The 15,729-nt window shown below is 47.4% G+C and overlaps 1 protein-coding gene across 1 annotated transcript in view; it reads right to left on the bottom strand.

The window, feature by feature from the left end:
* The window catches only part of LOC140396660 (uncharacterized), an 84,609-nt gene that overhangs the window by 18,006 nt on the left and 50,874 nt on the right, over window positions 1-15,729 (bottom strand). The window contains exons 7-9 of the mRNA XM_072485455.1: window positions 11,740-12,625; window positions 10,648-10,672; window positions 3,378-3,412 (exon numbers count right to left, since the gene is read on the bottom strand). Of these exons, the coding sequence (XP_072341556.1) occupies window positions 3,378-3,412; window positions 10,648-10,672; window positions 11,740-12,625 (946 nt within the window). The remainder of the gene's footprint in view (window positions 1-3,377; window positions 3,413-10,647; window positions 10,673-11,739; window positions 12,626-15,729) is intronic.

Raw genomic sequence — 15,729 nt, forward strand, 5'->3', positions numbered from 1 at the left:
TGTGGGGTCCCGCGTTTCAGGGACCTGGCGTTGATCCAACTTGCCATTCATTCTCAAACTGGCATTGGCCTGAAAGAAGAAGTGAATGTGCTCAGCATAGCGGTCCCAACTCTCCTGAGCCGCAACAAATGGATCCAACCAACCAAACCACGCCATCCCTGGGTGGAGAAGAATCCAACTGGAACTTGGGGCTTTGGAGACCGCGGAGGCTGAAGGCTGCAGCGATGTTCAGAGACCAGAGTTTACTCCTTGTTGCCAGTATTATAAGATGCGGAAAGGAGTCCACACCAAGCTGAACAGGTTGAATCAAAAGCAAAAAGGTTCTATTCAACAGAACAAGAGTACAGAGCTGTTACTCTACTACAGGAGCCAGTTCACAGTTCATGGCCCACCGGTTTTATACAGGATGTAGCGGGGGAGGGGGAGGGGGAGGGGGATTCAAATGTCTGTAGTGTTAAAAACAGGGGGCTGGATTCTCCGCCCTGCCACGTTTCTGCCTCACCCCGCCGGCGGGATGCTCCGTTATGCAGGCTGGTCAATGGGGTTTCCCATTGTGGGGCAGCCCCTCGCCGTAGGGAAACCCCCAGGCTGCCGACAAAAATGGAGCATCCCGCCAGCGGAGAATACAGCCCAAGGTCTGCAATTCTCAGCGAGCTTGAAAAGCAGGAATTAAAACAGGAAAACAAGGATTGGAAAGAGGTTCCTTACAATAAGGACTGAATATATCACATTCTCTGCAGGGCCACCTGCTGTTTAGATAAAAACTGAATATATCACAAGGTCTGTAGAGTCAACTGCTTTATAGATAAAGACTGAATATATCACAGTTTCTATAGCTGCTGTGTCGATAAAGATTGAATATATCACAAGCTCTATAGAGGCAATTGCTGTACAGATAAAGATTGAATATATTTCTTTGAGAAGGTGACCAAACAGGTGGATGAGGGTAAAGCAGTTGATGTGGTGTATATGGATTTCAGTGAAGTGTTTGATAAGGTTCCCCCTGTTAGGCTTCTGCAGAAAATACGGAAGCATGGGATTCAGGGTGATTTAGAAGTTTTGATCAGAAATTGGCTGGCTGGAACAAGACAAAGGGTGGTGGTTGATGGGAAATGTTCAGACTGGAGTCCAGTTACTAGTGGTGAACCACAAGGATCTGTTTTGGGCCCACTGCTGTTTGTCATTTTTATAAATGACCTGGAGGAGGGCGTAGAAGGATGGGTGAGTAAATTTGCAGATGAGTACTGGGCTAATGGTAAGATTCTTGGCAGTGTGGATGAGCAGAGAGATCTCGGTGTCCATGTACATAGATCCCTGAAAGTTGCCACCCAGGTTGTGAGGGTTGTTAAGAAGGCGTACGGTGTGTTAGCTTTTATTGGTGGAGGGATTGAGTTTAGGAGCCATGAGGTCATGTTGCAGCTATACAACACTCTGGTGCGGCCGCATTTGGAGTATTGCGTGCAATTCTGGTCGCCGCATTACAGGAAGGATGTGGAAGCATTGGAAAGGGTGCAGAGGAGATTTACCAGAATGTTGCCTGGTATGGAGGGAAGATCTTATGAGGAAAGGCTGAGGGACTTGAGGCTGTTTTCGTTAGAGAGAAGAAGGTTAAGAGGTGACTTAATTGAGGCATACAAGATGATCAGAGGATTGGATAGGGTGGACAATGAGAGCCTTTTACCTCGGATGGTGATGTCTAGCATGAGGGGACATACCTTTAAATTGAGGGGAGATAGATATAAGACAGATGTCAGAGGTAGGGGGCGACATTGTCCGACCCCCCGCCGGGTCGGAGAATCACCGGTGGCTGGCGTGAATCCCGCCCCTGCCGGTTGCCGAAGTCTCCGGCACCGGAGATTCGGCGGGGGCGGGAATCGCGCCGCGCTGGTTGGCGGGCCCCCCGCTCGATTCTCCGGCCCGGATGGGCCGAAGTCCCGCCGATAAATTGCCTGTCCCGCCAGTGTAAATTGAACCACCTACCTTACCGGCGGGCGGGCTCCGGGGTCCTGGGGATCTGGCCCCGGGGGGTGCCCCCACAGTGGCCTGGCCCGCGATCGGGGCCCACCGATCCGCGGGTGGGCCTGTGCCGTGGGGGCACTCTTTCCCTTCTGCCTCTGCCACCCACGGTCTCCACCATGGCGGAGGCGGAAGAGACTCCCTCCACTGCGCATGCGCAGGAATGCTGTCAGCGGCCGGTGACGCTCCCGCGCATGCGCCGCCCGGAGATGTCATTTCCGCGCAAGCTGGTGGGGGGGAAATTCCTCCAGCGTTGGCCTAGCCCCTCAATGTTGGGGCTCGGCCCCCAAAGATGTGGAGCATTCCGCACCTTTGGGGCGGCGTAATGCCCGTCTGATTTGCGCCGTTTTGGGCGCCAGTCGGCGGACATCGCGCCGTTTCGGGAGAATTTCGCCCAGGTTCTTTACTCAGAGAGTAGTAAGGGCATGGAATGCCCTGCCTGCAACAGTAGTGGACTCGCCAACACTAAGGTCATTCAAATGGTCATTGGATAGACATATGGACAATAAGGGAATAGTGTAGATGGGCTTTAGAGTGGTTTCACAGGTCGGCGCAACATCGAGGGCCGAAGGGCCTGTACTGCGCTGCAATGTTCTATGTTCTATGTTTTATGTTCTATCACAGGCTCTATAGAGCCACCTGCTGTGTCGATAAAGACTGAATATATAACAGGCTCCAAAGGGTTAACTGCTGTATAGATAAAGACTGGGCAGCACAGTGGTTAGCACTATTGCTTCAGAGCACCAGGGTCCCAGGTTCGATTCCCAGCTTGGGTCATTGTCTGTGGGTAGTCTGCATGTTCTTCCTGTGTCTGCGTGGGTTTCCTCCAGGTGCTCTGGTTTCCTCCTACAAGTCCCTTAAGATATGCTTTTTAGGTGAACTGGACATTCTGAAATCTCCCTCTGTGTACCCGGTGTACCCGAACAGGCGCCGCACTGTGACGATTAGGGATTTTCCCCAGTGCAGACTCATTGGGCCGAATGACCTCCTTCGGCACTGTAAATTCTATAGGGCCACTGCTGGATAGATGAAGACTGAATATGTCACAGGCTCTATATGCCAACTGCTAAATAAATAAAGACTGAATATGTCACAGGCTCTATATGCCAACTATTGGCGAGGTCAATGGCTGAATATGTCAGAATGGCTGCATATGCCAATGGTTAAATATGAAAACAGTTTTGAGAATCCCCGTACACACGTGATAGTTGGAAAGAGGAAGGATCCGAATAAACACATGGATGTGAGGGAATCAATGAGTCAATTTCACCATTTGCCCCTGATACAAGTGTCTGGATTTATTGAGAAGCAATGCACACAAATCCCAAAGTTCCCCAATGGCACCGAGCAGCTCAGCTTACCGTCATGGTAGTAGAGTCCGTGTTGTCCTGGTTACCTGAGGGTCAAAGATACACGTTGAAAGCAGGTTAGCTCTGAATTAATCATTTGCAAGGTGTACATTCATCATGTGTGTGTCAGTGTGTGCGTAGGTGTGTGTGTGTGTGTGAATGTGTGTATGTATGTATGGGTAGGTACAAAGCACAGTAACAAGCCTCTCAGCTCTCCAAGCCTGCACTGACCATGATGTCTCTCTAAACTAAAACCTTCTGCACTTCCGGGTTCTGTATCCCTCTATTCCCACCCCATTCATGTATTTGTCAAGATGTCTCTTGTGTATGGGTAGGGAGGTGTGTGATTGGGTAGGTGTGTGTGGTAGGTTTGTGTGTGTTTGTGTGGGCATAGGTGGGTGGGTGTGTTTGTCTCAAGGTAGATGTGTGTGTGTGTAGTTGTGTGTGTGTGTGTGTGTGTGTGTATGGGCACAGTAAGAAGTCTTACAACACCAGGTTGTTTCGAACAAGTTTGTTTCGAATCACTAGCTTTCGGAGCACTGCTCCTTCCTCGGGTGAATGAAAAGGTAGGTTCCAGGAACATGTTTCTAGACAAAGTCAAAGATGCAAGACGATACTTTGAATGCGAGTCTTTGCAGGTAATTAAGTCTACAGGTCCAGACGGAGCCACTGAGGAGAGGGTTATAACAGGTTAAAGAGGTGTGAATTGTCTCAAGCCAGGACAGTTGGTAGGATTTCACAAGCCTAGGCCAGATGGTGGGGGGTGAATGTACTGTGACATGAATCCAAGGTCTCGGTTGAGGCCGCACTCATGTGTGCAGAACTTGGATATAAGTTTCTGCCCCGAACGTCACCCAAGCACAACGCAACGCCATCCACGCTCTCAAGACCAACCGCAACATCATTACCAAACTCTGTATCCCTCTATTCCCATCCCATTCACGTATTTGTCAAGATGTCTCTTGTGTGTGGGTAGGGAGGTGTGTGATTGGGTAGCTGTGTTGTGGTGATATGCATCACTGTAAAGACACAAGGGGTTAATGTAAATACATGTAGACTAGCTAGACACTAGAGGGAGCACCAGAGATGTGACACACAGACCCTCAACCAATAGAACAGTTAGATAGGACACGACCAATGGGCATTCACGATACACACGGAGGTGACACTACCACAGGAGGGCATTCCACCAACCCATATATAAAGGACACCACACACATGATCTGCCTCTTTCCAGTGGAGACAGTCAGTGAGTAGAGACACAGGGTTGATTCAATATTACACCCACCATGTGGATTATAACAGACTGGTTAGTCAGTCTGAGTAGCTATAGAAGGATTAACAGTAGTGGCGAACCCGAGTAGGAGAAGTGTAAATAGTTTAATAAACGTGTTGAAGTTATCTCCACGTCTGAACCTTCCTTTGTCAAGTGCACCACAAGGAAGCCGCTTATGCTACGCCTAGAACATAACAAGACATGTGTGTGTGGTAGGTTTGTGTGTGTGCGTCTGGTGCGTGGGTAGGGAGGTATGGGTGTGGGTCGGTGTGTGTGTGTGGTACGTTTGTGTGTAGGTGGGTGGGGGTGTTTGTCTCAAGGTAGATGTGTGTGTGTGTAGGTGTGTGTGTGTGTGTGTATGCACAAAGGAGGGGCCACCGCCATACTGAACAGAACGGATTACTGCAAAGAAGTGTACCGACAACTCAACAACCAGGAACACTAGAGACAGTTACCCGCAGATCCGACCAAGGAACACACCCGCCAACACAACAGATTGATCAAGACCTTGGATCCAGACCTTCAGAGCACCCGACGTGCTCTCATCCCACGTACTCCCCGCATTGGAGATCTATCCTGAAAATACACAAGTCCTATCATATCAAGTAATGGGACCCTGTGTGAGAATCTCTCTGGCTACATCGAGGACATCTTTACACCCATCGTACAAGGAACGCCCAGCTTCTGTCGCGATATATAGAACATAGAACAGTACAGCACAGAACAGGCCCTTCGACCCTCGATGTTGTGCCGAGCATTGTCCGAAACCAAGATCAAGCTATCCCACTCCCTGTCATTCTGGTGTGCTCCATGTGCCTATCCAATAACCGCTTGAAAGTTCCTAAAGTGACCATCTCCACTATCACAGCAGGCAGTCCATTCCACACCCTAACCACTCCCTGAGTGAAGAATCTACCTCAGACATCCCTCCGATATCTCCCACCCTGAACCTTATAGTTATGCCCCCTTGTAACAGCTACATCCACCCGAGGAAATAGTCTCTGAACGTCCACTCTATCTATCCCCCTCATCATCTTATAAACCTCTATTAAGTCGCCTCTCATCCTCCTCCGCTCCAAAGAGAAAAGCCCCAGCTCCCTCAACCTTTCCTCATAAGGCCTATCCTGCAAGCCAGGCAGCATCCTGGTAAATCTCCTTTGCACCCTTTCCAATGCTTCCACATCCTTCCTATAGTGAGGTGACCAGAACTTCACACAATACTCCAAATGTGGTCTCACCAGGGCCATGTACAGTTGCAGCATAACCCCGCGGCTCTTAAACTCAACCCCCCTGTTAATAAATGCTCACACACTATAAGCCTTCTTCACGGCTCTATCCACTTGAGTGGCAACCTTCAGAGATCTGTGGACATGAACCCCAACATCTCTCTGTTCCTCCACATTCCTCAGAACCCTGCCGTTGACCCTGTAATCCGCATTCAAATTTTTTCTACCAAAATGAATCACCTCACACTGATCAGAGTTAAACTCCATCTGCCATTTTTCGGCCCAGCTCTGCATCCAATCAATGTATCTTTTCAGCCTACAACTGCCCTACACCTCGTCCACTACTCCACCAATCTTGGTGTCATCAGCAAATTTACTGACCCACCCTTCAGCCCCCTCCTCCAAGTCATTTATAAAAATCACAAATAGCAGAGGACTGATCCCTGTGGTACACCGCTGGTACCTGGTCTCCAATCTGAAAATTTTCCATCCACCACCACACTCTGCCTTCTATGTGATAGCCAGTTACTTATCCATTTGGCCATATTTCCCTCTATCCCACACCTCCTTACTTTCTTCATAAGCCGACCATGGGGAACCTTATCAAATGCCTTACTAAAATCCATGTATATGACATCAACTGCTCTACCTTCATCTGCGCACTTAGTTACCTCCTCAAAGAATTCAATCAGATTTGTGAGGCAAGACTTACCCTTCACGAATCCGTGTTGACTATCCCGGATTAAGCTGCATCTTTCCAAATGGTCATAAATCCTATTCTTCAGGAATTTTTCCATTAACTTACCGACTACCGAAGTAAAGCTAACCGGCCTATAATGACCAGGGTCATTCCTATTCTCTTTCTTGAACAGAGGAACAACATTCACCATTTTCCAGTCCTCTGCCACTATCCCCGTGGACAGTGAGGACCCAAAGTTCAAAGCCAAAGGCTCTGCAATCTCATCCCTTGCCTCCCAAAGAATCCTTGGATATATCCAATGTGGCCCAGGGGACTTGTCGACCCTCAGATTTTTCAAAATTGCTAATACATCCTTCCTCAGAACATCTACCTCCTCCAGCCTACCCACCTGTATCACACTCTCATCCTCAAAAACATGGCCCCTCTCCTTGGTGAACACTGAAGAAAAGTATTCATTCAACGCCTGTCCTATTTCTTCTGACTCCATGTACAAGTTCCCACTACTGTCCTTGACCGGCCCTACCCTCACCCTGGTCATTCTTTTATTTCTCACATAAGAGTAAAACGCCTTGGGGTTTTCCTTGATCCGACCCGCCAAAGACTTCTCATGCCCCCTGCTAGCTCTCCTAAGCCCTTTTTTTTAGCTCATTCCTTGCTAGCTTGATACAACGGACTTCTTACAGAAACTCAGCACCCGTTGAACCAGGAACATTCCTTGTCACAATAGATGTCTCGGCACTCTACACCAGCATCACCCATGACGACAGCATTGCTGCAACAGCCTCAGTACTCAACACCAACAACTGCCAATCTCCAGGCGCAATTTTGCAACTCATCCGCTTCATTCTGGAAAATAACAGCTTCACCTTCACCAACAAGTTCTTCATCCAGACACACAGAACAGCCATGGGGACCACATTTGCACCTCAATATGCCAACATCTTCATGCATAAGTTTGAACAAGACCTCCTCACCGCGCAGGACCTTCAACCGACGTTATGCACACCGGTGACATATTTTTCCTTTGGACCCATGGCTGTTGTTGCTCGTTTTAGCCTTAGTTTATTTGCTCTAATCCCGTCACCTTTGCTCTTGAGTCGCCAGGTATCTTTCTGATACCGCCACGTGGTTCAAGTCCGAGTAATGATTAATAATCCAACACACCGCTTAGTAAGAGTTAAATCAACGCTCATTTATTATATACAGCAATTAATACTTATACAATAATTCTACTTCTAAACTACTACCTACCACTAACAGGCCAATACTTAACTTTGGAAATGGCCCACCAGGTCAGGGAAATGAATGGCCTTTCGAATGGGTTCTGAGCCTGCGGGATTCAAAAGCTGGTACAGGTCGATAGTCAGGAGTGTCTATCTGGTAGCGATCGTTGGAGTAAAACTTACGGTTTCCTTCAGCAAGGGTCTCGAAGGGTGCGGAGTGGAGAAAAAGGGTCGAGTTGAACTTGGTCCCTATTCTTATAGTCCCCAGGGGCTTCTTGCCTCTCGGGGCAGACCTTATACCTGGTTCCAAGTGATTAGACTTGGTCCCAATCACTTGGTTCGATATTCTCCAATACTGGAGTGATTCCTTGATCGAGGGGTGGTCGTTTACCTTTCTTTGTGTCAGCTTCTGCTGGCGCCGAAAGGTCTGGGTCGGCTTTGTGTTGCTAATTTGTAGCAATTGTTCCCGGAGATGGCTGATTAATATGCGGATGGCTGGGGTGTTGTGATGTTGATGGCTGCAGGTATCGGTTTGGTCTGACTTCTCCAGAGGCGAATACACTGTTTTACCTGCAGCTGTCTGTTTGAGTCCTGTTAGCTGATTTTCCCATCAGTCTCTTCCGTTCGCCATTTTAAATCGGGGTTTGGTCATTCTAATCGGGAGTCAGCCGTTTTACATGGCTACATGGCGAAGAATCACTGAAACGACTACACAATGACATCAATAAGTTTCATCCCACCATCAGACTCACCATGGACTACTCTCCAGAATTGGTTGCATTCTTGGACACAATCATCTCCATCAGAGGCGGTCACCTCAGACCTTCGCTTTACCGCAAGCCCATGGATAACCTCACGATGCTCCACTTCTCCAGCTTCCAGCCTAAACACATTAAAGAAGCCATCCCCTATGGACAAGTCCTCCGTATACACAGGATCTGCTCAGACAAGGAGGAGCGTAGCAGACATCGACTGACACTGAAAGATGCCCTCGTACAAACTCGACTCATTGACAGTTCCAATGCGCCGCAAGAAAAAAACCGCACCGACCTCCTCAGAAGACAAACACGGGACACAACCGACAGAGCACCATTCGTCATTCAGTACTTCCCCGGAGTGGAGAAAAATTACGACATCTTTTTCGCAGCCTTCAACAACGACATGGGTACCATCAGTACACGTGAGAAAACTACCCACCAGGTATGTGGTACATACTCGTGCGACTCGGCCAACGTTGTCTACGCTGCAGGAAAAGATGTCTCAAAGCGTGGGACATGGCAAGACCATGCAGACGCTGCGACAACTGATGAACGGACATCGCGTGACAATCGGCAGGCAGGAATGTTCCCTTCTAGTTGGGGAACACTTCAGCAATCAAGGGCATTCAGCCTCTGATCTTCGAGTAAGCGTCCTGTAAAGTGGCCTTCAGGATGCGAGACAATGCAAAATCGCCAAGCAGAAACCTATTGCCAAGTTCCGCACACACGAGTACTGCCTCAACTGGGACCTTGGATTCATGTCGCATTACATTCAGCCCCCACTATCTGGCCGGGGCTTGCAAAATCCTACCAACTGTCCTGGCTTGAGACTATTCACACCTCTTTTACCTGCTCCATCTGGACCTATAATGACTTAATTATCTGCAAAAGCTCGCATTCAAAGTATCGTCTTGCATCGTTGACTTTGTCCAAATATATGTTTCTGGTACCTACCTCTTTATTCACCTGAGGAAGGAGCAGTGCTCCGAAAGCTAGTGATTTGAAACAAACCTGTTGGACTTTAACCTGGTGTTGTAAAACATCTTACTGTCCTCACCCCAGTCCAACGCCAGCATCTCCACATCATTATTAAACTAGAAAGAGTGCAGAAAAGATTTATGAGGATGCTACCAGACTTGAAGGAGAGGCTCGATAGACTGGGACTTTTTTTCCCTGGAGTGTAGGAGGCTTAGGGGTGATCTTGTAGAGGCCTATATAATAATGAATGACATAGGTAAGGTAGATAGAGGAGTCGTAAACTCAAGGGCATAGGTTTAAGGTGAGGGGGGAGAGATACAAAAGGATCCAGAGGGGCAGTTTTTTCAAACAGAGGGTGGTGAGTGTCTGGAATGAGCTGCCAAGGGCAGGAGGAGCCGGGTCCAATTATGCCTTTGAAAAAGCATTTAGACAGTTATGTGAGGAAAATGGGTATAGAAGAATATGGGCAATGCGGGCAATTGGGATTAGCTTAGTGGTAAAACTGGGCGATATGGACAAGTTGGGCCGAAGGCACTGTTTTCATGACATAAACCTCTGGGACTCTATCTCAGTACCTTTCCTTGATGAGTGAGCTATCAGATCCAATGCTGTAGTTGCCCCTTCTGTGGCACTTGCCCTTATTGGCATCTGGCCCTTATTAATATCCGCTCTTTCTCAGTATCTTGGACCTAATAGGTTTAAAACATTTTTTTTACAGTACCCAATTCCTTTTTTTTTACAATTAAGAGGCAATTTAGCGTGGCCAATTAACTACCCAGCACATCTTTTTTGGGTTGTGGGGGCGAAACCCACGCAAACACGGGGTGAATGTGCAAACTCCACACGGACAGTGACCCAGAGCCGGGATGGAACCTGGGACCTCGGCGCGTGAAGCAGCAATGCTAACCGCTGTGCCACCGTGCTGCCCATCGAAACGTTTTTAAAAAATCTGTATCTCGAGATCCCTTTGCTGGTCTACCACATTATTATCATCCAAGTCTATGTGTCCTTCTTATTCTTCTTCGCAAAATTGACCCCCTCTTATACTTCCCTCCACAGGGCTGAATCTCTTTTTTTGCCTGAGTAGTGAAACAGTATTAACTCTTAAAATGTGCCCTTACCTCTCAACTCACTTGGCCACTCCCACTGCAAGCAAAAGATAGAAATTGTTGTAATGTTCATTCAACAGAATTAAACAGAATAATCTCAACACAAGCTTTATATTACGGTTAAAGTCATTAGTTATTTAGAGAGTTATTTCATAGTGGGGGCTCGCTACATAGAAATAACATACAGTACTGATCAGTTGCTTATCACTGATTATCTTAGAATTCCTGCAGTGCAGTAGGAGGCCACTTGGCTCATCATGTCTGCAATGACCCTCTGAATTGCACCCTACCCAGGTCTTACCCTATCGCTATAATCCCACCTAACCTATGGACTGCACGGTAGCACAATGGTTAGCACTGTTGTTTCACAGCTCCAGGGTTCCAGGTTCAATACAAAGCTTGGGTCACTGTCTGTGCGGAGTCTGCACGTTCTCCCCGTGTGTGTATGGTTTTCCTCCGGGTGCTCCGGTTTCCTCCCACAAGTCCCGAAAGATGTGCTTGTTAGGTGAATTGGACATTCTGAATTCTCCCTCTGTGTGCCCGAACAGGCGCCAGAATGTGGCGACGAGGGGCTTTTCACAGTAACTTCATTGCAGTGTTAATGTAAGCCTACTTGTGACAATAAAGATTATCATTATTATAGCTGCACATCTATAGACACTAAGGACAATTGTGATCCACATGACCTGCACATCTTTGGACTGTGAGAGGAAACCAGAGCACCCAGAGGAAACCCACGCTGAATGTGAAAACTCCACACAGTTACTCAAGGCCGGAATCGAATCCGTTTCACTGGCGCTTTGAGGCAGCATTGCTAACCACTGTGCCATCATGCCGTCCATATTGTATGTGAGCACCGACCTCTGTTTCACAATCTGTTTCAGAGATCAGCTTCTCACTCACATGGCTGAGGAAAGTCAGTGGTTTATTTGATACAAGCTGCTTTGATGTGGCTGTTGTATAGCACTGATTTAACCCTCAAACAATAAATTTCATCAGAGTTAAATACACACTGAAAATTCTCACCAATAAAACAATAAAATGTGGAGGATTACACATTATTCACCTAAACAGCAGTAAGAGACAATGTGTGTCTGTCCTTACCAAGATGATTTTCACACCTTTCCCTGCTTCCTGAGCTCCGTCTCCCAATTCCGCGACTTCCATTCCCGATTCCTGGGATCCTTCTCCCGATTCCTGGGATCCTTCTCCCGATTCCGGAGCTCTTTCTCCCGATTCCTGAGCTCCTTCTCCCGATTCCTGAGCTCCTTCTCCCGATTCCTGAGCTCCTTCTCCCAATTGCTGAGCTCCTTCTCCCGATTCCTGAGCTCCGTCTCCCAATTCCCTGACTTCCATTCCCGATTCCTGAGCTCTTTCTCCCGATTCCTGAGCTCCTTCTCCCGATTCCTGAGCTCCTTCTCCCGATTGCTGAGCTCCTTCTCCCGATTCCTGAGCTCCTTCTCCCAATTGCTGAGCTCCTTCTCCCGATTCCTGAGCTCCGTCTCCCAATTCCCCGACTTCCATTCCCGATTCTTGAGCTCCTTCTCCCGATTCCTGAGCTCCTTCTCCCGATTCCTGAGCACCTTCTCCCAATTTCTGAGCTCCTACTCCTGATTCCTGAGCTCCTTCTCCTGATTGCTGAGCTCCTACTCCTGATTCCCCGACTTCCATTCCCGATTCCTGAGCTCCTTCTCCCGATTGCTGAGCTCCTTCTCCCGATTGCTGAGCTCCTACTCCTGATTCCTGAGCTCCTTCTCCTGATTGCTGAGCTCCTACTCCTGATTCCTCAGCTCCTTGTCCCGATTGCTGAGCTCCTACTCCTGATTCCTGGGCTGTTTCCCCTGATTCCAAGGCTCTTGGTTTCTTGGCATCTTTCGGATCCGGGACTGAAACCACAATCTTGATGCCACAAGCATTGATCACTTTTTCACACTCGGAGCACGGTTTTTTAGAGGAAAACATCACACTGGAATCAATGCCTGTGTCCGATCTGTAAGAACACAAATCAATTAGCAGTTGACCAGAATATCGAGGTCAACCAATTATATATTTTGCTGAGTGGCAGAAATTGATTTACAATCTAATTTGGTATGAGTTGGAATGGTGAGAACACACTATCCTGAGAGATGGCACACCCCAAAGTGATTGGGAAAGGAGTGCAGTTGAAACTGTGCAAACAGTACTTAGCAAATGGAAATTTGACCAGAGTGGGAATTAGCAGCAAGAGCAAAGAGATCCAGAGTTTAACTCAAATTTAAATGGGTAAGAATTTAATCTTCAAACTTATCAATAGCATAACTATCACTTTTAGTAAGAATGCCGGGACTAGGAAGGATAATGATGTGTGAATCCTGTAGAATGTGATGTACTGATCAGAAAATGGAAAATATCTGTCAGAAATGCCACTATTTTCTTTATTTGTTCATGCTGTGCAGCTGTGCCAGCATTTATTGCCCATCCCTAATTGCCCTTGAGGGGGCAGTTGCTCTGGGGCTGGAGTCACCTCCCGCTGCCTCTGGAAGGCAGACAGCATTGTTGGAGACCCCTCCTATCCAGATTTTGCCCTCTTCCGGACCCTTCCATCAGACAGATGATAGAAGAGTCTGAAGACCCGCACATCCAGATATAGAAACAGCTTCTTCCCCACAGCTACTAGACTCCTCAACAACGCTCCCTTGGTCTGATCTGTTCCTTGTAAGACACTATTCACAATGCCCTATGCTGCTCTTGCTCATGTATTTGCTTTGTTTGGCCCTTGTTCTGCACTGTAGCCAATCATTATTTGTTGATGTACTATTTGTCAATGTAGTCTGTTGATTATTCTTTTTGTGTACTATGTCCGTACTGTGTATGTTCCCTTGGCTGCAGAAAAATACTTTTCATGTACTTCAATACTTCGGTATTCACAAAGGAGAGGGACACGTCGATTGGTGGTGTCTCAGAGGGATGTGTAAACACTTTAGAACAGGTCGTTACTACGAGGGAGGAAGTGTTAGGTGTGTTAAAAAGCATTAAGGTAGACAAATTCCCAGGGCCAGATGGCATCTATCCAGATTACTGAGGGAGACAAAAGATGAAATTACAGGGCCTCTGACAGAAATATTTGTGTCCTCATTGGCCACAGGTAAGATCACGGAGGATAGACAATGTTGTACTGTTATTTAAGAAGGGTTGCAAGCATAATCTGGGTAATTATAGGCTTGACGTCAGTGACGGTGAAATTGTTGAAAAAGATTCTCAGATGGGATCCATGCACATTTGGAAGTGAATAGTCTTATTAGCAGCAGACAGCATGGTTTTGTACGAGGCAGGTCTCACTAGCTTCATTGACGTTTTTGAGGAGGTGACATAAATGATTGAAAAGGGAAGGGCTGTGGATGTTGTCTACATAGACTTTAGTAAGCATTTCATATGGTCCCACATGGCAGGCTGGTGCAAAATATTAGATCACATGGGGTCAGGGGTGAACGAGCTGGATTGGTCCAGAACTGGCTTGGCCTTATAAGACAGGGGAATGGTGTTTTTCCGAATGGAGGTCTATAACTAATGGTATTCCACAGGGATCAGTGCTGGAACCTCTTCTCTTTGTAATATATATAAATGACTTAGAAGAAAACGTAGTGGATCTGATTAGCAAGTTTGCGGATGATACTAAGGTTGCAGGAGTTGCGGATAGATTATCATAGAATTTACAGTGCAGAAGGAGGCCATTCGGCCCATCGAGTCTGCACCGGCTCTTAGATTGAGCACCTACCCAAGGTCAACACTGCCACCCCATTCCCATAACCCCACACAACACTAAGGGCAATTCTGGACACTAAGGGCAATTTATCATGGCCAATCCACCTAACCTGCACATCTTTGGACTGTGGGAGGAAACCGGAGCACCCGGAGGAAACCCACGCACACACGGGGAGGATGTGCAGACTCCGCACAGACAGTGACCCAAGCCGGAATCGAACCTGGGACCCTGGAGCTGTGAAGCAATTGTGCTATCCACAAGGCTACCGTGCTGCCCAAAAGTGATGACAATTGTCAGAGAATACAACAGGATAAAGATAGGCCTCAAAATTGGGCAGAGAAAAGGCAGATGGAATTTAACCTGGACAAATGCGAGGTGATGCATTTTGAGAGATCCAATTCAGGTGGGAGCTATAAAATAATTGGCAGAACCATCAAGAGCATAGAGACACAGAGAGGTCTGGGTGTGCAGGTCCACAGATCCTTAGAAGTGGCAGCATAGGTGGAAATGGTGATAAAGAAAGCATGTGGCATGCTTGCCTTCAGAGGACGGGGTATCGAGTTTAAAAGCTTAAAAATTATGTTACAATCATATAGAAAGTTGGTTAGGCCACATTTGGAATATTGTGTCCAATTCTGGTCACCGCACTACCAGAAGGACGTGGAGGCTTTGGAGAGAGTACAGAAAAGGTTTACCAGGATGTTGCCTGGTATGGAGGGTATTAGCTATGAGGAGAGATTGAATAAACAGGGATTGTTCCCCCTAGAGAAATGGAGGCTGAGGAGCAACCTGATCGAAGTTTATTAAATTATTAGGGGTATAGATAGGGTGAACGGTTGGAGGATTTTTCCCAGGGCGGAAATGACAATTACAAGGGGCACAAGTTCAAGGTGAGGGGTGGAAAGGTTCAGTGGAGATGTGCAGGGAACGTTTTTTTACACAGAGGGTGGCCTGGAATGCTCTGCCAAGTGAGGTGGTTGAGGCAGATACGATAGCGACCTTTAAGACTTATCTAGATAGGCACATGAACAGACGGGGTATAGAAGGATAAAGGCGGTTGGTCGAGATAGGACACGTGATCGGCGCAGGCTTGGAGGGCCGAAGGGCCTGTGCTGTTTTGTTCTTTGTTCTTTGTATGTGACAGTAAATCAATCAATCAATGTCGGCCAGACCAAGTAAGGACAGCAGATTTTCTTCCCTAAAGGACATTAGTGAACCAGATGGGTTTTGACATCAATCTGAAATACTTTCATGGCTACCATTAGACTTTTAATTCCTGATTTTTGTTGAATTCAAATTTCACTATCTGCAGTGGCGGGATTTGAACCTGGACCCCCCAGAGCATTATTCTG

Source organism: Scyliorhinus torazame, chromosome 19, assembly GCF_047496885.1.
Source record: "Scyliorhinus torazame isolate Kashiwa2021f chromosome 19, sScyTor2.1, whole genome shotgun sequence".
NCBI classification, from domain to species: Eukaryota; Metazoa; Chordata; class Chondrichthyes; order Carcharhiniformes; family Scyliorhinidae; genus Scyliorhinus; species Scyliorhinus torazame.